Source organism: Pteropus vampyrus, unplaced genomic scaffold (assembly GCF_000151845.1).
Source record: "Pteropus vampyrus isolate Shadow unplaced genomic scaffold, Pvam_2.0 Scaffold238, whole genome shotgun sequence".
Lineage (NCBI taxonomy): Eukaryota > Metazoa > Chordata > Mammalia > Chiroptera > Pteropodidae > Pteropus > Pteropus vampyrus.
The window spans coordinates 2038617-2063948 of NW_011889019.1; the positions used below are offsets into that span (position 1 = coordinate 2038617).

Sequence of the window (25332 nt, forward strand, 5' to 3'; positions counted from 1 at the left end):
AGTTGTTAGCAAGCAGCCACTTCCTTAGGGTTGTAAATCTTTCCTCCTCACTTTGTTGCCCACTTGTTTGATTAGCTAGACCTTGTTGGTTTATTAACTGTGCTCAGAGCTGTTTTTTGCCCAGACCCATATTGATGTGCTCCAGGTTGGTTTCCTTCTGATTGTGTGAATTTATGATCCTGTGGTTCCTGTCTGTTGTTCCAGGTTCTATGGGGCTCTTCTGGGCACGGTTTGCGTGCTGTATCTGCTGCCTCTTTGCTGGGTCCTTGCTCTTTTAAACAGCACACTCTTTCTGGGAAATGTGGAGTTTTTCCGAGGTAAGTCTTGGAGAGCCTGACAGCTGGGGTCAGGCCAGCTCTGAGGGCTGGGTAGGCTCCTCCTTGTTTATCTGTCTCTGTAGTTGATCGTCTGTTTGCTGGACCTCCCACAAGGGGGCAGCACCACACTAGGGTCGTCCCTCAGAGGGCTCTATTGGGCTCTGCCTCTCTGAGATGTTAGGTGGGACACAAGGGAGGTTGCTACTGTATAGGTCCCTCTGCCTTTCTGAAGCAGGTAACTCACTGCTTACATAATATGGTGGCGTCTGGGAGATGAGGGAGGGATGAGGTACTGCCATCTGCCTCTTGGGATACAGCCATCTGGAGTTGCTGCCACATCTTCGTGTGATCCCAAAGTCCCCATCAGCCATCTGGCTTCTAAAGCAGTGAGGCAGTCTGGGGAGGTCCTGAGTCACAGACGCCTGGGCCTGTACATTTGTTTGGGTGATTGCTATATTTGTTTTCCTCCCTGTGGTCAGGCAGTTAATTATAGAAGCCCTTATTTAGCAAGCACTTACTACATTTAATCTCTGTATAGTAATCTCAGGGGGTGGGTGGTGGTATCGCTGTTTTGTTTATGAGGCTTAGGTTAGGTGACTTGTTCAGAGTTAGGAGGGCGACTCTTTCCTGCAGCAAAGAATGGGGTGTTAGAGGAAGAGGCAGCCAGACCCAAAATGTCACTCACTCCATCCTGTTTCTGCCTCCCACCCCACTGTCCTCACCCTGGCTAGTGGTGTCAGAGTACAGGGCCTCTCTGCAGCGGCGGTTGCATCCCAAGCAGGAAGAGGGTGCCTTCCAGAGCCCACCACCTCCAGATGTTGGGGGGAAGGGCGTTCTGCCAGACTGTACGCCTGCACCCACACCCACAGAGGTAAGCATCCCCCAACTTCAGGGCAGAGCCTGCTATAAGCACCTTCCAGGGTCTTCCTTTTACCAGCTTGTTCATACCCCATAGCTCCTGGACTGGCCTCTTTTGTAGTTCCTGTTTCTTCCTAGGCCTCATCTCCTCTGAAGTGCGTAATAATAATAATTGTAGTAATAATAGCCACTCTGGTTTATTGAGTACTTACTCTGCTATTCCAAGTACTTTATAGATGTTAACCCCACAAAGTGTAGGTTCTTTCTAAGGACGAGGTTATTCTCATTTGTGGAGGAGAAGGCTGAGGCACGGAGTAGTTAGGCGAGGGCGGTAGGGCCAGGAGTCTTTTAAGGAGTCTCGAGCCCCTTAACCCGGTTGCCCTGTGGTTCTAGAGCTCGTACTCTCAGCCACTGTGCTGTACAGCCACTGGAGGTCTGTTCATGGTCTTGGTCCCATTTCCCTATCCCTGCTAGGTCAGAGAGTACCCTCTTTCCTGTGACTTTCTTCTTTCTTGCAGTTATGCCATTTCCTCTGAGGCAGGAATAGCTGTTTTGAGAAACCTGGATGCTGGCTCAGGGCAGGTGGCCTCTGCCTTAGGGGGCAGGGCTGCCATCCTCTCCTTCTCTAATAGAGTCTCTCTTCCCAGGACCTCACACCAGGCAGTGTGGAGGAGGCTGAGGAGGCTGAGCCTGATGAAGAGTTTAAAGATGCAATTGAGGTGGGTGGCCCTTACCCAGCACCCTCTGTTGACCAGGCAAGAAGTTGGGTGGTCTTGGAGCCGTGTGGCTTCTCACATCCTAAGTCTGAATTTTAAAAATTTCCTTATATTCAGCCGAGAGGCTGAAACTTGCTTTGAGCTAGAACTCACTGGATGAAAGGGTGCCACTGAACTTCTGCCCATCCCGTCGCTGATCTAGTCATCTGTCCTGGTGCCCAGGCAGGGCTGGCTCTGGAAGCCTCCGGAAATGTGCCCTGCCAGGGGAGGCAGATCATTTAGCACCTTGGCTGGAGCTTGGCCCATTTGATGTGGGGAAGGCAGATCTGAGGGAGGGCACTGCCATGGGTCTCTGACTACTCTTAGGCTGGCTGAGGTCTGAAAGATGTCATTTTAGGGGGCAGGGAGGGAAGGTTGGAGAAAGTGGTTGCATGGCCAAGTGCTAGGTCAGAGAAAGTTAAACAGCCTTCCTGGTGTTAAGACAGTGGTCCAAACTGATAGTTTGCAGAAGTGTTTTTTATTTGGCATACAAACCTTTAAAAAAACTTTTTTGCGCCAACATTTAAAAATGGAGATTTCAGTGAAAAGTCTGGATTTTCAATTTTTCTGAAAAACCAGAGGCTCTGGAAGCCCCGAGTCTGCAGCAGTCAGTGTAGCTGAAGAGCAACTATCTTTTTTAGAGAAGTCACATAGTCCCCATCACTCCCCGTCTTTCCTGGTCACTGAGTCCTAGTGGCAGTTGTCACTTATTGTCACATTTGAGCTATTGTTTTCTTATAGTAGGAAATCATTTCTCTTTATGTCTCTTTGTAAAGTGGGAAAGTGAGATGTAAGAAGTGGAGTCTTGTGAGTTTTCTGCCACCAGGCCTGTGGTTTATGCCTCGCCCATTCACTCATACATCATCTCCATTCACGTAGCCACTTGCGTTTTCAGCTGCTATGAGATTTCTCTGAGACTTTAGTGTACTATTGTAGACTGTGAATCTTGATGGCGGTGGTGGTAGGGAATATATATATAATGGCCTTTCAGGCATTTTTGTTCGTAACCCACATTAAGGAACACAAGTACATCTTGGCCCATTTCACACTTAGGTCTGTAATATATGTAAAACTTAATTGAAACAGAAGTTTCTCGAAAAATACATTGAAAGGGATATTTTCTTTTCTATTCTGTTAAAATAATGACTCAATTAGTTAATTTTACCTAGTTTGAATAACAGTAGTACATAGCTTCTCCCAAACTTATTTGATGTTGGCCTCTGTTAATGTCGCCCTTTGGGACATGCTCAGATAACTGAGTCATACTTAAGTGTTTCCTTTGCTTACGGATCCCCTCCTAGCACCTTCTTTTCTGCTATCTCTCTCTGTGTTTTCTTTCCTTCTACCCCGCACCTTGGGAGGCAGGAGACCCACTTAGTGGTGCTGGTAAGTAGGAACCTGGGTGAGGGGGGCCGGGGCTGGGCTAGGGGAGGGTAGCCGAGCTAGCGGTCACCATGCCTTGTGGGGTCTGCCGTGCTGGGGTGCCTCTGCACGCAGGTTCTGGAGCCCTGCCACGAGGTGGGCAGGAATGGAAGGAGCTGTTCCCACAGGAGGATGATGAGGGTGCCCCATGCCCAGCAGAGGATGAGCTGGCCCTACAGGACAACGGGTTCCTGAGCAAGAATGAGGTGTTACGCAGCAAGGTGTCACGGCTCACAGAGCGGCTCCGCAAGCGGTACCCCACCAACAACTTTGGTACGTCCAGAGGACAGGCACGGGGCGGGAGCCATGGCCTTATGGGCAAACTCTTGAAATTGTGAGTACTGGTTTGTGACAACAGCGAGGAGTAAAGCTGTGTCCATGGAACCCTGGAAAATTAGCAAACACACAGCGGGGCTGTTGAGAGAGTGAGCGTGGGTTCTCTCTTGTCTCTGTGTCCTCATTGAGCATTATTAGCTCGTGGGAAGATAAGGACCTCAGTTCTGGAAACGTCACCCCAGGACTGCAGAGAGATGTCATCCTGAGGCATGCAGAACCTCAGAAGGCAGTGTGGCATAGTGCCTGAGAACAGAGTGTGGAGTCTGCCTGGTGCAACTCCCGGCTCCACTGGGTGTCTTTGGGCAAATTATTTAACTTCTGTGTACCTCCGTTTCTCCTCTGTAAAAGGAAGATAATAAGTTCTTATCTCACAAGGTTGTTATAGGTCTCAAGTGAGATAATAGTAAGTGCTAGCTAGCACTGTGCTGGCTGGTTCATAGTAGGCATTTAATAAGAGGCACTGTGAATATGAGAGGCCCTGGTCCATCCCGCAGGCGCCTTGGAGCCTGTCTGCAGCTTTCCTATCTAGGTAGAAGCAAGTCAAAGCAAACAGTATCTTCCTCTGGGCATGATAGAGCCCTGAAGTCCCTTCTCCCCAGTGAAGTTCATAGATTGGCCACTCCTTATTTTACTGGGGGCTGGGGGTGTTTCAGGAAGCAAGGCAGCTTTGGAGAAGGGTGGACTTGACTGTCATTAGCACAGCTTGGAATCCTGGCTCAGATCAAGAGAGTGAGAGTTGAGCCAGGTAGATTTATGGCTGAAGTCTAGAGAGTGGGTGACATGGGAGTCACCCTGGTCCTAAAAAAGAGCCTGCCTTCTGCCTGGTGTCAGCTGGCAGGGAAGAAGACGGGATGGCTGTACTCTATACTCTGGTGGGAAAGACTTCTAGGGTCTGTGCACTAGGAGAAGCCCCTGGGGGAACTGAGCAGGGGGAGAAAAGGCAGTGTGTCCTGAAGCTGATAATTGCTCTGGCCAGATCATAGGAGTCATTTGGGCCCCCAAGTTCTGAAAACTTCCTCCAGTAACCTTATCTCTTCTCAAGTTTTTCTAGGACCCAAATCAGCTTCTTTTTGGCCCCACAGGGCTCTCTGGTCCCCTTTTGGGAGCACCTTCATGCCTACTGTGGACCCTGCCTTTTCTCCCCAGCACAGTTCCCCCTGCCTGCATGGAGTTGTCTGCACTGAACCACAGTACTTCTGGGGGTAGCCCTTAGAACCTTCTTGGCTCTTGTCAGGGTTTGCTTTTGCTCCTGGAGCTTGTTGAAGTCGTAATACCCAGTGTGGCCTGTCTTTTCCTCCTCAGATCTCAGTATGCCTCCATCTTTTTGCTTTTCTTCATTTTGCTTTTCTGCGTGCACCCCCTTCATGTCCTTCCTTGTTGCAGGCCACCTTTTCCATCTTTAATTTTCCTGGCTTGTGGGTGGGAGGTGAGCACAGCTTCTGTTAGGCCTACTTTCCTTGAAATAGCCTCTAAAAGAACGATTTTTTCCCCTCCTTTTCCATCTTTCATCTCATCTTACACCGCCCCCCTTACCTCCTGCCAGTCATTTTCTAAGCTGCCATTGACTCCTCTGTGATTGTCTGAAGCTTCGTCATCTTGTGTCTGGTTGTTTAGGCAAGATCTCTCTCCCAGTTCTAGCTCACCCCGTTCTGTCTGCCACTCACAGCGCCTGCACCTCTTGCCCTGCACATCTTAGACGGTGTCTGGTTTTGAGCTGTTCTTCTGCAATCTTTAGATGACAGAAAGTAGGGTCTGGGGTTTTAGGAGAGATTTTTCTCTTTACCTGTGGGCGGAGTATTTGTAAGGTGACACTTTGGAAAGGGGTCACGTCAGGCAGGTTTCATTTGAGGTGGTTGGAGGTGCCTCCTCTAGGGGATCCCTGTTGTCAGGTCCCTGCCAGGTTGGTGTGGTTTCTAGCGGGTAGATTCTGCTGGATGCTTGTCTGTTTTGGCTGGACCTCTAAGGGTGGGTCCTCTAAGCCCCAGGAGGGTATAGTCTGGAGCCATCAGTTCCCTCCTTTGGTCTCTGGATCTGGATTTTACTCTTTAGTGTCCCCATTTAGAAGACCTAGGAGTAGGTGAGAGTTGAGAGGCCTAGGCTGGGTCAAGGCTGAGCTGCTGCCTCTGTTTCTCAGGGAGCTGTACAGGCTGCTCGGCCACCTTCTCGGTGCTGAAGAAGAGGGTAAGTCTCCTTGAGGGTGTCCTGTTGGGTCTCAGTCTTGCCCCACCTGGGCACCTCTCCAGTCCCACAGTAGTCCCAGGTTCCTTGGGTGGGATCAGCTGATGGAAAGAAGAGGGGTACTGGGGTCTCTATGTGCTCAGGGCTGGGGGATGCATCTGATACTGACCCTGGCTCTCGTCTGCAGCGGAGCTGCAGTAACTGTGGAAACAGCTTCTGCTCCCGGTGCTGCTCCTTCAAGGTACCCAAGTCCTCCATGGGGGCCACAGGTGAGTGGTGCAAGCAGCCCAGAGATCAGGGCAGTGGGAGGGCTTGGCTGGTTCCTACTTCCTCTCAGGAGGTGCTGCCTAAGGATAGGAGTGAGGGGTCAGTGAGAGGTCCAAAGAACTTGGGGTCCTAGTCTGGCCCGTGGTAATATCTCTTCCTTCACCCTTTTACAAACAAAAAACTGAAGTATTTGATGCATGCAGAAGAATATATATTATGTAGCTGAATTATGAAGCGTAATAATGAATGCCTGTGACTGCTTCACTGAATTTAAAAAATAGAGCAGCAATAGCCACACCACCGAGGCTCCCCAGCGCCACGCCTGCCTTCCCCAGAGGAGACCATCATCCTGAATTTCATGTTTTTTCTCATTACCTTGGTGATACTTTTACCAAAATAAAAAGAACGTCTTTTCCTTCTATAAAAGCTGTACATACTCATTGTAAACAAAACAAAACAAAATACAGATATTGCAAAAGGAAGAACACAAGTGTGCACATAGGGTAAATGCATATGCACATTCTAAAAAGGGTACACGTTTTATGTAGTGCCTTGTAACATGTTACAATGAGAAATCAAGGATTTTTTTTTGTTTTTCTTTCTGGTCATGCAAGTAGTATATGCTTATACTAGATACGGAAATTATAGAAGAAGGAGGAAGAGAAAAACAAATTTTGTAATCTTACCATCCAGAGATAACCACTGTTAAAACATGTGGTTATCTCTGGATGGTAAGATTACAAAATTTGTTTTGTAATTTTTCTTCTGATACCTTATTTAAAAAACATTTCTAAAGGTATTCTGTTGGTGGCAAAGTGATTTCTATTGCATGGAACCTGGGAGAGGCCTGCTGCTTCCATGGTCACCCCCAAAGTCTCTGGTTCCCATGAAAAGAGAGGTCTCTGAGGGCAGGCTAGTGAGCCAGGTCTGTGAGGGTGTGGGCCAGGCAGTGGGTCCTCTGCAGGACGTCGGGGATAGGGGAGGTGGTTCTAGTAGTTCGGGTCTTGAGCGAAAGGGCACAAGAAAGCGTCTCACCAAGTTCTTCCTCCTTTTCAGCCCCAGAAGCCCAGAGAGAGACTGTGTTTGTGTGTGCCTCGTGTAACCAGACCTTGAGCAAGTGAGAAGAGGGGAGAGGGTCCAAGCGGGCGCCGGTCCGTGAGCCAGCAGTAGACCCCACTGTCCCCACCCTTAGCCCCATGTGGCGTGTGCTGGGCAAATGTGGCCTGAACTCTAGGTAGGCTTCCCCTTCCTGCCCTTACCATCTCCAGCTGGGTTCTGGAACTGTTCCCCACTCCTGAAGATGGCCAGTAATGACTGCCCTCAAACCCTAGAGGGAAGAGGAGCCCTTCAGAGGCCCTGGCACGTTTGCCTTGCTCTTCCCTGGGCTGTTAGTGGACTCAGGGCTGGGCGGGGAATGTAAGCTAGAGGGCAGCAGTGAACCACGCCTGGTCTGGACTGGGATCTCTGAGAATCAGGACGTCTCTCCACAGCTGGGAATTCTGAGACCGGAGATTCAGAAGTTGGGAAAAGAGATTCATCCTCTCAGTGGGTCCTGGGCCAGCCCCTTGGCCTCTGAGAGTCTGCAGAGTGCTATGCCCAACTCTGCTGTTTGAATGTCCCTCTAGGCATCAGGATCTCGTCATTTCCCCACCAGAGAGTGTGGCCAGGGCTAATAAGACCAAAAGTGCTTCTGGAAACAGGGTTGAAATTCTCAAGTTCCCCCAGAGGAGGACACATCTAGTGGGGCTTGGCAGAATCCTTAGTCTTAACTGGAGCAAAACATAGAGAGCCCCAGCAGCCCAAAGGGTCTCAGCCCTGCCTTATGGAGACCTTGACTTGCGAATGTCAGCCCTCATATTCCCTGGTGTCTTCAGCCCTGCTGGATAAATGCCAGGCACTCAGATCACTTCTGTTCCCCCTGTTCAGAGCCTTGGGCTTCTCTCCTCTGGTTCAGAGCTATATTTCCCTTCCCCAGCCCCTCATCCCACAGAGTGTGAGACCAGGTGAGCAGAGCAGAGGTCCCGAAGCCCTTGACCCTTGGCCTGGGAAGTGTAGGATCTCGCTGGGCTGGGTCCTAGATTCCAGGGTTGTTCCCCAGCAGGACAGTCTCAGTTGTGGGATAAGGCCACTTGGGGTCCCCATCCTCTCTCCAACAATTTCATATTTACTTTTAGACTCGGGTTCTGTGCCTCTCTAAGCCATGAGTGGACCCAGGCACCCCTTCCTTCCCCTGGAGCTGCCCTGCCTTTTGAAGTATTTATTTATTTATTGCATGGTTCCTGGGAACATATGGCACAGGGGATGGGCTGAGGAAGATGGGGCTTCTTCGACCCTAGGATGCTTCCCTGGAGTCTGCCTGGGACCCAGAGTCCGTAGGAAGTGGAGATGTTTCTCTACCCTGAGCAGAGACTGAGGAGGCAGGTTGGGGAGACAAGGACCATCCTAGGCCAGTTTTCTTGTAAGGCCAACCAGTCTAGCTAGGGCGTGGCAACCAGGGACCTGCTGCAGGCCAGCGAGGTACAAGTCCCTGGGGAATCAGGCAGGCTTTGGTGTATGGCCTTGCGTGGGCTTCTTTATCTTGTTCAGAGATAAGCGTTAAGTACCCTGTGCTTCATTTACACTGGAGTGGAACTAATAGGACTTCTGTGTATATGGAGAATTGTCAATAAAAAGGCCTCAAGCTTCTTCCGTTTTTGTCTTGGTCCTTCCTGTCACCCTCTCTCCCTGAGGCTGGAGAGCTGGATTTCCCCCCAGTGCTGGCTGAGTTTGTACACCTGGGCCATGCCTACGGGACAGGGCTGGAGCGGGTATGGAGGCTGGAGTCTGGGTGCGAGATGGGGGCAGGGGGAGGAAAGCCGTGCCTTGTACAAGTTGGGCTCAGCACATGTTTGTCAGATTGCTTTGAGGCTCTGTCTTGTGACCAAATTGTGGGGGCTGGAGGTTGGTTTGGACCAGAACTTGGTAAATGCTAAGCAATGCAGGCTTTAGAGTGGAAAGATTTTAGCTAATCCCTCCGAGCAAGCAAAAAAGGATCAGCCTTCAGGGAAGCTGAGAGCCAGCCGGAAAGAAGATTGGCTGTGAGATGGGGGTATAAGCAGTTCTCTGAGAACTGGGGTGTGTGGGGTGTTTACTGGGTGCCAGGCACTGTGGTAAGTGCTTTACACACATTTCATTAATCCTCACAATGGCCCTATGAAGCAGGTGCTGTTCTTCCCATTTTACAGGTAAGGAAATGGAGGTCCAGGGAGGTTAAGTAGTGGCCCTGAAAGGCTGGGCATGGCGCTTTGCAGAGCAGGGCTGGATATGAGCCATTATCTTCCAAACGGTAGGCCTGGGGCAGTGAAGAGTGGAGGGCGAGGCCCCGCATGTGCAACTCAGACAGGTACCGGGGTGCCCTTAGCTCGCTGCGGCCTTGGCCTGGTCTAGGTGGGACTCCGCAAAGCCCAGGAACTTCCCCTAGGGCCAGAGAGGTCCTACAGCTGCAGAGGGGAATCTGAGAGGCAGGGAAGCAGCTGGGACCCTGTCTTGGCAGTTTTTACAGATCGGTATGTTCACTTTAAAAACTATTAAAGCAGCCTCAGCAGCCTGGTGGAATAATGAAGATGGAGGAAGAGAAAATACTGCCTTGAGCAAAAGGGGACAGCAGTGATAGTACAGGCCTAGGGAAGAGGCAGCTGAGGCTGCACCCACCCTTCTCATGGAGAGCGTGTGTCACAGTAGATCAGTTGGAAGGCTGCCCAGAGATCATCCAGCGTAGTCTCCCATTGCGTAAGTGACATCGCATCCATTTGACGATGCGTGTTTCCCACTGTGTTAGATGGAAATGAGACTTAGAGCCTGCATTAGCCAGGGAGTGTCTTGGTGGCAGTAGAGATAGGCTCTTTCCGTAGGCTGGCTCCATGCTTGGCCCTGCTCTGCCATCAGCTGTAGCCATGCGAGTTGCCACGGGGGCATTGTCCCTGTGCCTTTCTGTGCTGATTTCCTTATCTGTGAAATGGGCATGATAGTGACATTGGCCTCAGAGGGCTGCTGTGAAGACTAAATGAGATAGTCCTTGTTAGGTTGGAGTGTAGTGCTTGGCACATAGTAAGCGCTCAGTAAACGCTAGCTTATTACCATCATCCTGGCAATCTTCAGGGAAAGAACAAACAACTCTGCCCTGGATGGCTGAGAACAGCATTTTTTTACAATTAAAAAAAATTTTTTTTTTTTTTTTTATTACAGAGAACAATCTTAGATTGTTACTTAGGAAAGAATCTCAGTGAGGCCAGAGTGTAGTTGGAATAAGCAGAGTCAGTATTTTATTTTCGGAAATGAAAACAATGCCTAATGTTGGTGAAATGCAGACTGTGAAGCAGCTCGTGGGGCATGGGAAATGGACATGAGAGGGTTCCCATCATGTGGGGTTGGGAGCCCCATCCAAGGGAAGCTGGGGGGCTACCTCCTTGTCCCCTGGAGGTGCATGTGAGGGCCTCAGTGACAGCAGACTGAGGATGGACAACTGCAAAGAGCAGGTACCATTGGAAAAATGAAACCACGGAAGGATTTACCGAGATTGGATCGTGCCTCACAGTTGGCTGGGTGGGGTGAACGGTGTGGAGAGGATTGAACATGGGGATGGCCTGGAAGACGGATTGTCCATTGCAGAGCTGGGTGCCTGTTTAAAAGATTCCTTCTAGTTCTCAAGCACCCAGGAGGAAGGGGCAGTAGCCGGGTTCAGCTACAGCTCTGGTGCCTGCTGGGGCAGAGCTGGGGTGGCCTGCCAGCTCCCACAGCCTGGCTTGGGTTGAGGATTCTGCCTGTCTTTTCGTGGTTTGGTAGTGGTAGGGAGCAGCCTCCAGTGGCCATGGCAGACCTTGAACTGGCTGTGCTTTCTAGGATCTTTGTGGTCCTGATCACCTTGCCTTCGGAACTGAAGCCAAATGAAGCTCCATTTTTATTCTCTTGTCTCCACGGAACCTTTGAGGCACCCCTTTTGAGGGGCCCTGACTCCAGCATCTATTCTACATCTGGTGGCCCTAAGATAATGATAATATCTACGTTTATTGAGCACTTATGCCAAGCAATAGGTTGAGCCTATTATTTCATTTAAATCTTATGACAGTCCCCAAAGCTAGGTTCTGTTCATCTCACTTAACTGATGCATAAGTGGAGGCCTGAGGAGGTTAAATAACCTGCCCCAGGTCACATAGCTAGTGAGTTGAATTGTGCCCCAAGTACCTATAGATGCCTCATAAAGAAACTTTGGGAGAACATAGCAATACTATCACCCTCCCCACTGTTCTGCCTTGCCCCCACTAGCTCCAGGAGCGTCTGATCCACTGAGCTAACAGAAGGGGCCTGCCCACCCCCACCCCTGATGAAGTGGGCTCAGCCTGCAGGGGAACAGAGGCAGCCTTGTGGAGCTGCCCCCAACTCCGCCAGCTCTCAGCAACCCCACTCCCCCTCCTTGGCTGGGTCTGTTTCAACACCCAGAGCAGCACATTCCATTCCATGGCACAGCTGGGGGCTGGGGACTCCGGATTCCCCTGGCTGCCTGCTCTCTTCACGGCCCCAGCAGAGCCTCCTGTCTGGGCTGGGACACTGGGTCCCAGCCACACACATTCCAGCAGCAACCACCCCCCACGTTGGATTTCCCAAGGAATGAACTTTAGCCAGGAATATAGCCAGCTAAACAGTTGTGGGATGTGAGCTTCCTTTGTGGGACCCAAGAGGCTGAATGCTGATGGGGCTGAGGCAGTGGGGGTGGGGTAGGGTGTCGAGGTGGGCCGCTCTGGGAGTTGGGAGAAAAGCCACAGTCTGAGGCTGGCTCTTCTGCTGCTGTCCGGGCTCTTGCACTGGGATCAGAGCAGGGCTCCCAGAAATCTTCCTATGAGGCAGGGTGGCGGAAGCCTGGCTGCCTGTAACCCCCGGCCTGTCCTCGGCTTTGTCCCCTGCGATTAAGAGCATGGGGTCAAATCTTAGCACCACTACCATGTACCAGCTGTGTGACCTTCAATGAGTTCCTTAACCTCTCCGAGCCTCAGCCACCTTATCCTTAAAATGGGGATAATAATAGTACTTCCCTCAAAGGGCTGTTGGGAGGCTTAAATCAGAATGTTAAAGTGCTCTGAATAGTGTCTGCCACCCAGCATGGTCTTGATACATATTGAACATGGGTATTACATGTCTTGTCCCTTATACTGGCTTACACACCACCTGGGGATGTATTTTTTGAAGTAAAACGCCAAATGTAGTTTCCATGCCCCTTCTGAAAGTAACAGTTCTGGCTTTTAGATAAGATGTTCCTATCTTTTCCCTGCCTTCCTGTCCGTAGTGGTTTCTTAGTTGATTAACAGGTCAATTAGGGATTTACTGAGCACCTATAATGTGTAGGCACTGTGCTAGGGCAAGGCCTTCGGTTAATAAAAATACTAATTACCATTTAACGAACGTCTAAATGCTGGGCATTGTTTCCAGGAACTTTTCATATATTTTCCCACTTAACACTCATTTCCCTTGTGAAGTAGACATTATCACTCCATTTTTCAGCTGGACCATGTTCCCAGTGTCCTATGGTCACTTAAGTCACAGGATTGGAACCCAGAACTGGGCTTTACTGCCTCTGCTTAGCGGATCCTCAGTGTTCAGCAGCCTACCCCAAATCCTTCCTGTTCTCTATCAGAGCTCTGATTTTGTACCCAGCTAAAACACTTGACTGCTCCCTTTTAACTAGGGGTGGCCATGTGACTGAGTTCTGGCTGGTTAGCTACAAGTGGAAATCTACCAGGTGAGACTTGTTGGGAAATTACTGTTTTCCTGATCAAAAGGGCCAGACGCAGCTGACGCGCTGTTTTTGCCATTAGCCTTTCCCCGCCTTGCTGCCTGCCTGGAGTGTGGCTGAGAAGTTGGGGGAAGGAGGCACCATTCTGTAACCACAAGCACAAAAGCACCCCCTGGCAGAGCAGGAAGAGAGAATGAGTCTGGGACATGGACCTCCTACCTGCCCACCTCCAGACTTCTTGTGTGGAAACCCCACTGTTTTTTGGGGTTTCTGTTCCACGCAGTCAGATGCAATCTTTCACTGATACACAGCCCAGATGCTCGCTGGGCAGCACCAGCTGCCTGTCTCCAGACCAACCAGGAGGGAGTGTTTTGTGACTGAAGGCAATGAAGGGTGGGGTCAGGCCTTGCAGGGCCTCCCTGGTCTTTAGGAGGATTCTTCTTGGTCCTAGGGAAGAGAGACTGCTCAGGGCGTGACAGCAGATATTGAAGACAGAGCTGGTGTACAGAGCAGGGCCTGACCCCTTTGTTGGGGGTGGGCGAGAAGTTTTCCTGGGCTGTGTAAAGGGAGCCTCTCCCTGCCTGCTCCCTCTCGCTGGCTGCCAGCACCTGACAGAGGTCAGTATTGTGCTCCAGCCAGAAGAGGCCCAGTCCTGTGTGTTCAGTGGAAAAATAATCCCTGGTCCTGGTTGACCATAGAAGTGTCCGTAAATATTTGGTCGGGGTAGGAGGCTGGGAGACAAGGGGTGGATTCAGGGAGCCAGGTGGGTTGGGCAGGCTTTGGGTGAGGGTGGGTGGCAGTGGCTTCCTCAGAGGTGAGGAGAAACAAGCAGGCCTCTGCTGCTTCTGACCTGTGGCGAGGCCACCTGACAGCCCAGGGAGGTGATTTATGGGCAGGCTGTCAGACCACCTGTTAGCTCTCACTGGCCCCACGGCAGAATTCAGGCCCTCTGGCCTTTTCGATTCTCTGAGGCAACATGCTCCTCTGAGAGCCATAGGAGCCAAGGTTTTTCTCACCTCAAGGGAATGAGGCTCCATTGTCTTGGAGGAGGAGCAGGGCTTGACTGGACTTGGCATGCTGGCTGTACCCTCGATGGTAAGAAAAGTCCCTCTGGGAGTGTCCACAGCTTCCTGTTCTAGGCACACGTACCCATCCTTCAGTATTTGTTGACAGACTCCCCAGGGACTCGTTCTGGTCACCACCCCTTCCAAATGCTGGACATTTGAGTGGCAGCAGCCTGTTGGCTCCGTTTCAAGGCTCATCCCCTCCCTGCCCCATCCAGCTCAAGGGATCAGCCTCCATCTGCTCTGAGCTCATTGAAGAAGCCTCCTCAGGCATTACAGCTGGTCCCTTCCCTGTGTGCAAGACCACCACCTTTCCAGCCTGAGGTAACCTCCTCCTGCCTCAGCTGTGGGCTTATTTAGATGATCTAGACGGAGGTTCTCGACCAGGGCTGCCTGCCACCCAAGAGGGCGTCTAGGAATGCTGATTTCTAAATACCCCCAGAGATTTGGATTTATTGCTTCCATGTGGAGTCCACTGTTTTGTAGAAGCTCCTTAGATGACTGGACAGTTTATGTGTTAAAATGTAGATTCTGACACTGCCAGTCTGGGTGGGGCCTGAGCTTCTGTGTCATGCTGGTGCTCTGGTCCAGGGACCACGCCGAGTACCACCGGTCAGCACTGTCATCTTCTACAGGTCAGGGCCAGTGCCCAGGGGCGTCTGAGTGCTGAAGGGCAGGAGTGACACTTTTACACCTCTGGCTCTTTGCAGTAGTTCCACGGCCCAGCCTTCCTGGGCTCCTCGGAGCAGGATTTGCCCACGTCAGGGAGACGCTGCAGGCCCTTGGGAAAAGGCTGGGGAAACTGGCATCTTTGTCCCTCCTCAAGGACAAAAGGATGGCCATCTCCATCCCTCATTAGTGGTGGGGGTGAGAAGGATGACCCTTGCGGTGTGCTCCTGGGGGTCTTACACTAACACGGGCATCGCTCTTAGGCATTCTGAGTGTGTCTGTGTGGACAGGCCGTGGGTTACGACGAGGGCTTCTCTCTAAAAGTCACTTCTGAACCTCCCTCTCCCTACCTCTGGGGAACTGGCTGACAAAGAAATCGCCTGGTCAAAGCCAACTTATTTACTTTGATTTAATTAAAAACTTAAAAAAAAAAAATTAAAAAAAAAACAACCCCTACCTGCATCCATCTAGTACCTATGGCCTCGCAGTAGTAGCAATAATTTACTCGTCATCAGGGTAAAAGGACATGCAGGGGGCTGAGAAATGAACCCCGAGAAGTGAGCCTATAAGAGGGGGTCTGGGCTGGGCTGCTGTCCAGTCTAGGGGGAGGGGAACTGGGCAGAGGGATAGCCAGGAGGTGTGGCTGGAGGGTACTGAGACCCTTTAGGGGCTATGAGAGGACACATGAAGGGGCAGTGGGGACAGAGAACTGTCCCCCAACTAGCTAAGCCTAATATATCAAGACTTCCATCTCCAAGGTGAGGCATCGCCACCCGCAGAGGGGAGCTGGCACCACAGCCCACTCCAGAAGCTCCCTGGGCTGTTCAGAGCCCCTCTATCCTTCCTTTGCCCTCTCCTGCTGCTGCCTACTTTCTGAGGCCCTGGAGGTTTCCCCCCAAATGAGAAAGCCTTGCTTCTAAGGAAGCCCCCAGCCACCCCAGAAGCCCTTGGTCGAAGGCAGCCCAGGCTCCATGCTCATCCCTTAGGGCTTGTGCTGGTAACCACTTTCCCACAGGGGCCAGGTCAGCCTGGGACTGGGGGCAAGACCAGGGGGGCAGGAGGTGACAGTGTGCCCCAAGGATGGGAACAGAGGTCAAGGCACAGCTGGCTGGTGGGACAGGGAGGGGTACCCTTCAGTGGGGCTCAGCGGCCCCATAGAAGAAGGGGTAGTAGAGGGAGCAGGGGTAGGAGAACATGAATTTGACGGCGAACTTCATCTCCTTATTCTTCTTGTCCCAGCGGTAGACGGCCATGAGCAGCAGCTGTCCGTCCACTTTGCGGCCCATGACCAGAAAGCTGCCGGCCAGGCTGTCCAGCTGTGGGCAGGGGCAGCCTGCACCGTTCTTCATGTGCAGCACCAGCCTCTTGGTGTCCTTGCGCTTCAGGGGGCCTGGCTTGAGCAGCTTCTTCTTTTTCTGGGCTCCAATCAGTTTCCGGTCTCCATTCTCTATCTTGATCTCCTTGATGCGCATTTTGACCACTGTATGTCAGGGAGGTGGACAGAGGACAGCGTGAGAATAGTCAGGTTTCCTCAAGTCACTGGTGGCCCCACAGCTGGTGCTTGTGCCCAAGGCCCCAAGCCTGGGGCTTGGGGAGGTAAAGTTTATACATGTACATTTAAATATTTATGAAGCTCCTATCATGCGCTGGACTTTCACAGACATTATCACATTTCATCCTGGAGGTAGGATAAGGGTAGGGGGAAATGAGTTTTGAAGAGGTTGTGAGCTGCCTGAATTCTAGAGCCTGGATTGAATGGAGGTCTAGCTGACTCCAGAGCCCATGTCTTTCCATGACCAAGTGCAGGGATGGGAAGCAGGGTGTTGGGCTCTCCAGGGAGGGAAATATTGGGGGCGGGGTGACCAACTGGAGGCAGGGTTTGGTGGAGAGAGGTCCTTGTGATGGAGGGAGGCTGGACTTCATGATCTCTGGGGATGCTTCTGAATGGGATTTCTGGCTGTGTGTGCGTGTGCATATGTGTATGGTGTGGAACGTATCTGGGGTGGGCATGAGTGTGTGTGTGTGTGTGTGCGCGTGCATACACATGGTGTGAGTGTGGTTGGAGCTGTGGTGGGCTGATGTTTGACAGCCGGCTCGAGGGAATGGGTCTGCTCTGTAGCATGTGGTTTCCATGGGGTAAATACCCCCACTATGACCTGGCCCATCACTGAGCCCAGGGTTGGGAAGTACTGCGCACAACCAGCTCTTGCTGGTGCGAACACACCACTGTAATCTGTGTGAAACTGTGTAGCGTGGGTGTTGGTGGGAGTGTGGGTGTGTGGGGGGCAGTGAGGAGATGTAGTTTAAGATCAAGAGTGGTCAGAGATAGACTGTCCAGGGCACTCCAAGGTGACTGCAGAGAGCATATATAGTTGGGGACAGAAAGTACTGAACTTGGGGGTAGTCACTTGAGCTAGTCTCCCCTTTCTTTAGGCCTCTGGGCCCCTATCTCTGTAAGCGGCCAGCGAGAAGCCAGAGAATAACTTTGCTCCCCAGGAAAGGAAATCGTTATAAAATCTCTTTCCTTCTCTCTTTCTTCCCCTACCTCCTCTCTTTTTCTCTCTTGGACACACACACACCTTGCAACAGTGGTATTCTCTTTTCAAACCGACTACTGACATAACAGACCTGCCGAAGTAAGGATTTCATTGCTCCCTCCCTTTTATAGACAGGGAGGCTAAGGCACAAAACAGAAGCCGACTTGGCAAAGATCACAGACTGGGCTGTGTGGTCCATGCAGGAGCCAGAGCCTGACGAGACTTGGCTCAGCTGCCCCAGGAATGGGGAGGCTCCAGGATGAAGCTGTGGGGCAGGTGACCACAGCTCCCCTGGCCAGAGTGCATTGGGTACTTGGCAGAAGTGTCCAGGGACAAGGGGGCTGCACTTCCATCCTGAAGCCTATCTCTCCCCCCACCCCCAGCTGCCCCCATCTATCTTGGAGTTAAGCCTGCTTCCTCCAAAGAGAACCCAGCCCTTGAGGGCCCTGTATGGATAGTGCCAAGGGAGAGCTGCAGGAGCCCTGGACAGGGGTGGTTCTGAGGCTTATGGACCATAGCCTTGAGGGGCTTCTGAAGCCCCTGAGATGACATTAAAAAAAGAGGTGCATTTCTCTGGGGAGAGGGTTCCTGGTTATTATCAGAGTCTAAAAGGGGTCCATGAGGCCCCCTTTAAAACAGTGATGGATGTGGGCACGTGTATTCACACGTGTGTGTGTCAAGAAGGAGGGGCTGGGGGTGGCCTCAGGGCAGTGGCCGTATGGGCTCTACACTCACCGAAGTCACTGGAGCACATCTGCTCCATGAGGCCGTCAGCGCTGTGCTCCATCTCACACTGGGCGCAGATCTTGGTCACTGACGAGAGAAGCAAGAGTGAGGTCAAGGGAGGCTGGTGAGGGGGTTAGAGTCCAAAGAGCCACTCAGAGTGCAGGCCCTCTGACTGGCAAGCCGCCACCCCCTGCTAAGCCTCCACTTCCTCATCGGAAAATGGGATGATGGTAGTGATAACACCACCTGCTCACTGAGTAGTTGTGAGGATGAAAAGAGACGCGTGGTGCATGCACGATTGCCCACGATCCTGGCAGCTGCAACCCTGACAGGCATTTTCTTCTAAATTTTGTTACATTTAATCCTCAGCCTAGGAAGTAGGTATTATTCTTAGTTTAAAGAAAAGGAAACTGAGGCCCAGAGTGGCTACCCGAGTATGCAAGGCTAGTGAGATCTGAGCTTAGAACTCAAGGTTTGTGACCTCCAGGCTAGTGCTGGGGTGGGGGTGTTTGCGGGGTCTTTCTAGGAACACAGGGTCCAGTCAGGTGGATAGACAAGTGATGCTGGCAGGGCAGAGACGGTGGTAGGGGAGCACCACCCCTCCCCTAAAGTGGGCAGCTTAGCCTAGCCAGAACTTACGATATTTCAAAGCAAGACAAAAAAACTTGTACTTTTTATATGAAATATTCTGAGTTTTGTCTGTTAGCCAGACAAACTCAGGCTGCTTCTGCTTCAGGTCCTGAGGTCACCACACAGCACCTGACCTCTGCTCTCCTATGTCTCTGTCTCCAAACGGGCACCCCAACATGGCAGAAAGAGGGGCTCAAAGAGGGCAGGCGTGTGAGGGCAGGGGCCGGGTGGGATTCTGAGCCTGGCATTTCCCTGTCTTGCAGGTTGTTAATGGTTGGGCTCTGAGAAACCAGAAAAGGAACCAGCTGGGGTCCCTGCTGGGGACTGAGCTATCTGCTTGAGATGGCTCTCTCTCCCTTGCTTTCCTCATCCCATTTCCACCCTGAGGGTATGGGGGTGGGGGGGCTCATTCCATTTCCACCCTGAGGGTACGGGGAGGGGGGTTCCCTTTTCTCAGCATTTCCCAGTCATAGGACCCCAACCCAACTGAGACTCTCAGGGGAGGGTATGGTGTGTAGGACTGGGTACCGACGTTAGCCCTGGGGGGGAGGCATGCTAGGGTCCAGTTGCATTTTGGGGACCAAGTCATATAAGAAGGAGGGAGAGAGGTGAAGTCCCAGCATGGAGGCTCCTTAGACTCGCCTATTAACTGCCTAGGCAAAGCTTTTCTGTTCAGTGCCACGGTTTATCCTCCCGTCTGGTGCCTGGACGGGGTTACTCTGCCTAGAAGGAGTTCAGCAGATATCGGGGGAAGGGTGAGGGGGACACACAGTGAAGGGGAGGCTGAGACCAGGGAAGAATTAGGGGAAATGGGACTTGAGGGGTGGGAGGCAGCACATAGGATGGGATAGGTTTCAGGAACTTCAGGACTTGGGGTTGCTTCCTATTTTACAGATAGAGAAACCGGGGTTCAAAGTTAAGCAACTCCCCTAAGGGCACGGCCTGCCGATCTGCTCTTTCTTTTGTACTGAGCTTCGCCCAAAGGTCTCTTAGCCAGTGGGATAGGGGAAGAGACTGGGAGAATTTAGGGTTCCCAGGTACAGAAAACAGGGGGGATGGATATCGTAGCCCAGGAGTGCACTTAGCCCCCAGTCTTTCATTATATCCCTTCAGCTCTCCTTCCCTCCCGAGGTCCCAGCACGGGTGAGGATGCTTGCCGTGGTGCCTTGGGTTGTGGGGGAGGCAAAAGGCATTGTTTAGCGACTCCGGGACAGTCTTGGGCTGAGAGAGGCAGTAGGGCATTTATGTGGATGCCGCCCCAAGATGAGGGGACAATATTGGGGCCACCCCAGCGGCTCCAGCGGTTTGGGAAGGCAGGCGCTGCAAGGAAAGCCAGGAGAGTTTTCAGGAACGGAGTGGGAACAGGGAGAACCAGTGGGAATATGTAGAGCTACAGGGAAGCACTATTCTGGCAGTCCATGGGGCGGTGGGAACCCCTGAAGAATGTGGGAGACAATCCCCGGGCACTCAGGGCTGAGCGAGGAAGGGCTGTTTGTGTGTACAGGGGGCGATAGATACCTCTGGGGGACTCATAGAGCTCGGCTAAGGGGTCGGGGGAGCAACATCCGGCCGGACCCAGTTTGCGGGCACCCAGGGCCATTGGAGGGCGCGGGGGCGGCGGTGGCGGCGCTACCTGGAGGCGCAGTGGCGGGCAGGTGCCCGAACTGCACAGCGATGCAGAGGTCGTTGTCCAGGGGGAACTTGTGGCAGTGCAGCATCTCGGGCCAGGGGAAGCCGTAGGCCTCCATGAGCGGCGCGCAGCCGGCGCGCACGGCCTCGCACAGCGAGCGGCACGGGTAGATGGGCTGGTCGAGGCAGACGGGCGCGAAGAGCGAGCAGAGGAAGACCTGCGTGTCCGAGTGGCAGCGCTTGGCCAGCAGCGGCAGCCAGCTGCTTGCCTGCTGCTTCACCTCGGCCAGGCTCTCGTGCTCCAGCAGGTTGGGCAGTCGCATGCGCTTGTAGCCCACCGTGTGGCAGAGCGGCAGGTCGGCGGGGATGTCGAGGCACTGCGGCGGCTTGGAGTACGAGCGCCCGTGCAGCGGCTGGGTCTGCCACCCATAGTAGTCGTACTCCTGGCCGCGCACCGGCGCCCAGTGCAGCGCCCACAGCAGCAGCGCCAGCGCCAGCACCGCAGCCCGCGCGGCCCCCGCGGCCGCCCGCATGGCTGCGCAGTCCTCGCCGCTCGGTACGCGGCGCCCCCAGCTGCCCCGCGTGTTCCCGCCGCCGAGGTCGCCCTAGTAGGTAGGTGGGCAGCCTTCGCTCGGCTCCCGGGCGCACCGAGTAATCCCGGCACCTCCCACCTCGGGACTTCAGCCTCCGCCTCGCCGCACGCCCCAGCCAATCTCCAGCCTCCCGGCCTCCCGCCCTAAGGTATCAGGGAGGCAGGGTGGGACCCCCTTGGTCCCTCCCACCCGGCTCCAGCACCTACTGCTCGGCGCCGACTGGCGCGCTCGTTTCCCGATCACCGGGTCCCTGCCACGGCCCCAGTCTCGCCTCGCGCCTCTCCCCGCGGCTCCCTCACCTCTCTCGGCGTTTTCCTCGCCCCTCGTCTTCTCCATCCCGGCCACCTTATCTCTCTTCGCCACAGCCTCTCCTGTTCCTTTTCTTACTCACTTCGCTTACTTATCTGTCCGTCTCGGCCTTTCCTCCACCTCTGTTTTCTCTTCCCTGACACCTCGGTTCTCCCTTCTCCTGGCAGGAGGCTCCTGGCTGTCCACACTCTCCTGGTTCTGGCGCGTTCTTCACCCCTCAGTCCTCAGTTTTTGAGCCCCTGCTTGGTGCTGGGCAGTCAGAGATGGATGCAACCCTGAACCCACCACCAGGGACATCATAACCTACTGGGGTGGAAGATAAGATAACCATCATCACTACGATTTAGTGAGTTCTTCCTAAGTGCCAGAGACACTGCACAGCACTTTACAACCTGATCAACTACTGTTTCTAATGAGAGATAATACTTATGGGGTCTTTACTGTGTGCCAAGTCTGTTCTAATCACATTGCATAAATTATCTCATTTAATTCACACAGTGAGGCTAAAACGTGGGTAGATACTATTAATATCCCCCACTTCACAGATACAAGTACCAAACGGGATTAAGAGAGATTAAGTAAGCGTTGGTGCCAGAACTTGAACCCAGGTTCGTCTGGTTCCAGAGCTGGAGCCCAGGTCCAACCTCGAGGTGCAGATTCTGAGTCTGCACACTTAAGGGCTATAGGGGGCTCCGAGGTGCGGATTCTGAGTCTGCACACTTAAGGGCTATAGGGGGCTCGGAGCCGGGAAGTAACTGGCCCTTGGTCACGTAGCTGATAGGTGAGAGAGCAAGATAAGTGTTGGACTACAAAGGCCAGGGCTCAACCACTCCGCCCTAAGATAAATCCCAACCCAGGGTGAGAAATGCAGCTGGAGGAGAGGGTACCTCCTCTGGTAGCTGGGAGGAAGAAGGAAGGATATCCAGGAGGCATCAGAGAGGAGGTAGCTTCTGGAGCCCCTTGTTTGAGGTCTTTTCCTTCTGTCTGTGTCCTGCCTTGCATTGGCTTCCCCACAGGAGGAGCTTTGGATGGGAGGTTTGGGGGTGGGGTGGCTCCTTCTTGAGAGTCTAGCCTAAGACTTGACTTCCATCTCAGCTTTTGCTTGGGAGGCTATCCTGGGGGTGGGGGTGGGTGGGCGGTGTTTTATAGGAGGGCTTGGGGTGCTCTGGGGGCTGGTTCTGCTGGGAAGCAGGAGGGCTGGGGCACTTCCTCCCCTCAATCCTGCCCTTACCACCCGGCCCCACCCTCCTGAATGTTTCCAAGGCTCCTGGCTTTCCATGGACCTGTCCTTGCAGTGGTAGTGGAGAGAGGTGAAGGACCACTCCTCTTACTATTCACCACGGATGGAATGCTCTCGCATATAGACGGCGATATAGGAATGCAAAACACATAGGCTCTGCTTCATCTGATCTAGTTGTGAGAAGAAGACACAAGGCACAGGAGGCAGAAGGAAATTCAGCAGGCGTAACCCGGGGGTGGGACAGAATATCTTCCAGGATGACTGAATCGGGTCCAGGTAGCACAAGCTGAGGGCCTTTGCACCCCCTTTTTTCTCCCCCAGCCCCCAGCATGAAGAGGTTCTGCAGATGACCACTCAGGAGGCAAAGGACCCATCCACACAGTGTCAGATTGTGTAGTGTAGTAATGGTGCAAGAGCCTGGACGCTGCAGACAGAAAGAGCCAGGTTTATATCCAAGTGCATACTCACTGAGTGACCTTGGGCAAGTACTTAGCCATTCTGACCCTCCATTTCCTTGTTTATAAACTGAAACCTCAGCAATTATTGTGAGGGGCAAACAAAATGATGCATAGAAAAAGAGCCCCCTGCACAGCACCAGCACACAATAGGCATCTAGGAATGTTAGCTCTCCAATGGTTGTGTGACTTTAGGGTAAAAATGTGGTGTATGTTCTGAAAGCTCCCTCAGACACCTTAGCCCTGGCTCCTGTTTGGGACTCTAAGCAGCAATTCTGCTCTCTGCACTCCAGCTCACCCCTCAGCCCCTCTCCAGGCTTGGTGGGGCTTCTGCACTCCAGGGGAAGTGTGGCCTTGGGTACTGGTGAAGGGGGAGTGTTGGAGCTCCAGGTGGCTGAACAAGGTGCTGGCTCTCTGGGTAGCTGGTCGCCTGTGCTGTTCTTGGAGTTCCAGTGCCTGGCCTGGACAGAGCAAGGCATTGTTCTTGTTGCTGGTTATGTAAGAACTGCATGCACATGGTCTGAGGGCTGGGTGAGTCTGTACCTGGCAGTTCCAGGGGCTCTGAGGGGCAGAGGGGCCTGGCTGGAAGCCTCCTGGAAGAGGAGGGTGGGCAGTCTTTACCTGGCAGCTCTGCCTTGAGGACCCCTGAGGCTCCCAGACATGGAACCCATGATGAGATTGAGAAGGGAAGCCCTTCACAGGAATGATGCCCAGGTGGCGGGCCGCGCCCTGGGGCAGTCATTTAGGGAAGGTCTCTCTGTGAGACCAGGCCATTTGGATACCCATCCGCCTGGGAGCTGCTGGGTTCTTGCCCCGAAGGCCACCGTGGTGGTCCCGAGAAAGGAAGAGGCTGCACTTTAATGTACTGCCCCTTCTTGATGAGGCTGTTCCAGGGCCTAGGCAGCTGGGTGGAACACCTGGCGTGCTGGGCACCTGTCCATCTGGGAGCATCTGCAGTTTGTCTAAGCACACAGTTCTCCCAGCTGATGGAAGGGACCATTTTTTAGAAGAATATTTATTTGGGGTTTGTTGTGAGCAAAGTCCTATGTAGATACCTATTAGATCAAACTTGTTAAATATGTTATCGAGTCCTACATTTTCTTACTTTTTTATTGCCTACCTCAATAGTTTTCTAAGTGTGGTCAGGATTCCCCTGAGGGTCCCCAAGTCTCTTTTAGGTAGTCTATAAAGTCAAAACTGTACATAATTCAAAAATCCACTTAAAGTACAAGATAGACCAATGGATTTTAAGGTAATTGAGTAAGAAAAGTTTATTGCTGTGGATTCGGATTCTGTATTACAACCAGCATTTAAGGAACTGCCATGTGTCAATTTTTTGATAGTATCAAAGAAGAATATCCACAATATCTGAAAAGGCTATTAAAATACTGTCTTTTCCAACAACATTTCTATGTGAGGCCAAATTTTTTTTCATATACTTCAACCAAAACAACATGTAGCAACACATTCAATGTAGGAGATAGGAAAATCTGTCTTCTGTTAAGGAGATTTGCAAAAATGTAAGACAATGCCAATCTTCTCACTAATTTTTTTGTTTTGTAAAATATTATTGTACACAAAATTTGTTATGTTAACATATAATTAATTTATTATTGTTGTTTTAAATGAATACATTTCCTCAGCTTTTCTTTCAAACATGGTAAATATTGATAGGTATATACCCATGTAAACAAAAGCTCTTTAATCTAAAAACCTCAATAACTGTTAAAAGTACAAAGCGGTCCCGAGACCAAAAAGTTTAAGAATCCCTGCTTTACTTATTCCGTTCATTTCTGATAGAGGTGTATTAAATCCACTTGGGTTGTGGGTTTGTTAATTCTTCCATTCCCTCCCCCTCCGAATCAGTTTTGCTTTATATCCTTTGAAGTTACATTGTTAGTAGCATGGAATTTCATGATTATTATATGTTCTGGTTGGATTGTAATTTCTATCTATGAACTAGCCTTCTCTGTTCCTTTTAAGGCTTTGGTCTTGGGAATAATAATTCCATGAACCAACATTTAACTAGAGCCTGCTGGGGGCGAGGCATCACGTGAAAAATCTCAGCCCTGTCCACATGGAGAACAGCACAATAAAGGCAATGTAGTGTAGCAGGAAGAGTCTGGGCTTTGAGTCAGAGTGACTGGGGGTAAATTCTGACCACCTCCTAGCTGTGTGTCCTTGCATATATGTCTGTTGAACTTTAAACCTTACTTTCTTCATCTATAAAACAGAGTTGATAATATTTATTTACTGGGTGGTAGTGAAAATTTGCTGAGATAAGGGATGAGAGAAGCACCTGTGATCAGTGCTATAACAGAGCCATGAGCCAGGAGATCTGCCCCATTCACGCCTCCTTACAAGGCCCCTGGGAGAGGCAGTGTGTGGCAGTGAGGAGTGGACCAAGCTTGGATCCAGATCTGAGTTGTGTTTGCAACTTAATAGCAGGTCCCTCCCACATCATGAGTTTCAGTTTCCCTATCTGTGAAATGGGGAGGACCACCTCTGCCTACCGTTATCCATGAGGCTCTCTTGAGGATCAAATGAGATAAGAAAAGGAAGGGGGTTGGGATGATGATGGAGG

At 52.0% G+C, this 25332-nt stretch overlaps 2 protein-coding genes and 1 long non-coding RNA gene across 8 annotated transcripts in view; 2 read left to right on the forward strand and 1 right to left on the reverse strand.

Annotated features, from left to right (window-relative positions):
• Positions 1–8818, forward strand: part of ZFYVE27 (zinc finger FYVE-type containing 27) — a 23184-nt gene extending 14366 nt beyond the window's left edge. For 4 of the 6 annotated variants that reach the window (XM_023519795.1, XM_023519792.1, XM_023519791.1 and 1 more), the window contains 6 exons: positions 1823–1894; positions 3296–3316; positions 3481–3625; positions 5823–5869; positions 6054–6135; positions 7190–8818. In XM_023519795.1, the coding sequence (XP_023375563.1) occupies positions 1823–1894; positions 3296–3316; positions 3481–3625; positions 5823–5869; positions 6054–6135; positions 7190–7254 (432 nt within the window). In that variant the 3' untranslated portion in view covers positions 7255–8818. Of the gene's footprint in view, positions 1–1822; positions 1895–3295; positions 3317–3480; positions 3626–5822; positions 5870–6053; positions 6136–6320; positions 6830–7189 lie in introns of those variants that run through there. The other 2 variants (XM_023519794.1, XM_011374015.2) reach the window with 2 other exon arrangements.
• A 6706-nt stretch (positions 8819–15524) lies between these two features.
• Positions 15525–20812, reverse strand: SFRP5 (secreted frizzled related protein 5). The gene is made up of 3 exons (XM_011374019.2): positions 20156–20812; positions 17902–17979; positions 15525–16109 (listed from the first exon to the last, which is right to left on the reverse strand). The coding sequence occupies exons 1-3, from the start codon at positions 20682–20684 to the stop codon at positions 15763–15765; spliced, it is 954 nt and encodes a 317-aa protein (XP_011372321.1). The 5' UTR covers positions 20685–20812; the 3' UTR covers positions 15525–15762.
• A 720-nt stretch (positions 20813–21532) lies between these two features.
• On the forward strand, positions 21533–21895 carry LOC111728924. Its single transcript, XR_002776012.1, has 2 exons — positions 21533–21703; positions 21751–21895. It is a non-coding gene; the product is annotated as an uncharacterized LOC111728924 (long non-coding RNA).
• Positions 21896–25332: the final 3437 nt, after the last annotated feature.

What these genes read in the sequence shown, in the direction of transcription:
- SFRP5 (XM_011374019.2), bottom strand. Translation starts at nt 20,684, where the DNA reads ATGCGGGCGGCCGCGGGGGCCGCGCGGGCTGCGGTGCTGGCGCTGGCG. An exon ending in GCCCGCCACTGCGCCTCCAG is followed by an intron (nt 17,980 to 20,155) that starts GTAGCGCCGCCA and finishes TTCTCTCGTCAG; the next exon opens with TGACCAAGATCTGCGCCCAG. An exon ending in GATGTGCTCCAGTGACTTCG is followed by an intron (nt 16,110 to 17,901) that starts GTGAGTGTAGAG and finishes CCTGACATACAG; the next exon opens with TGGTCAAAATGCGCATCAAG.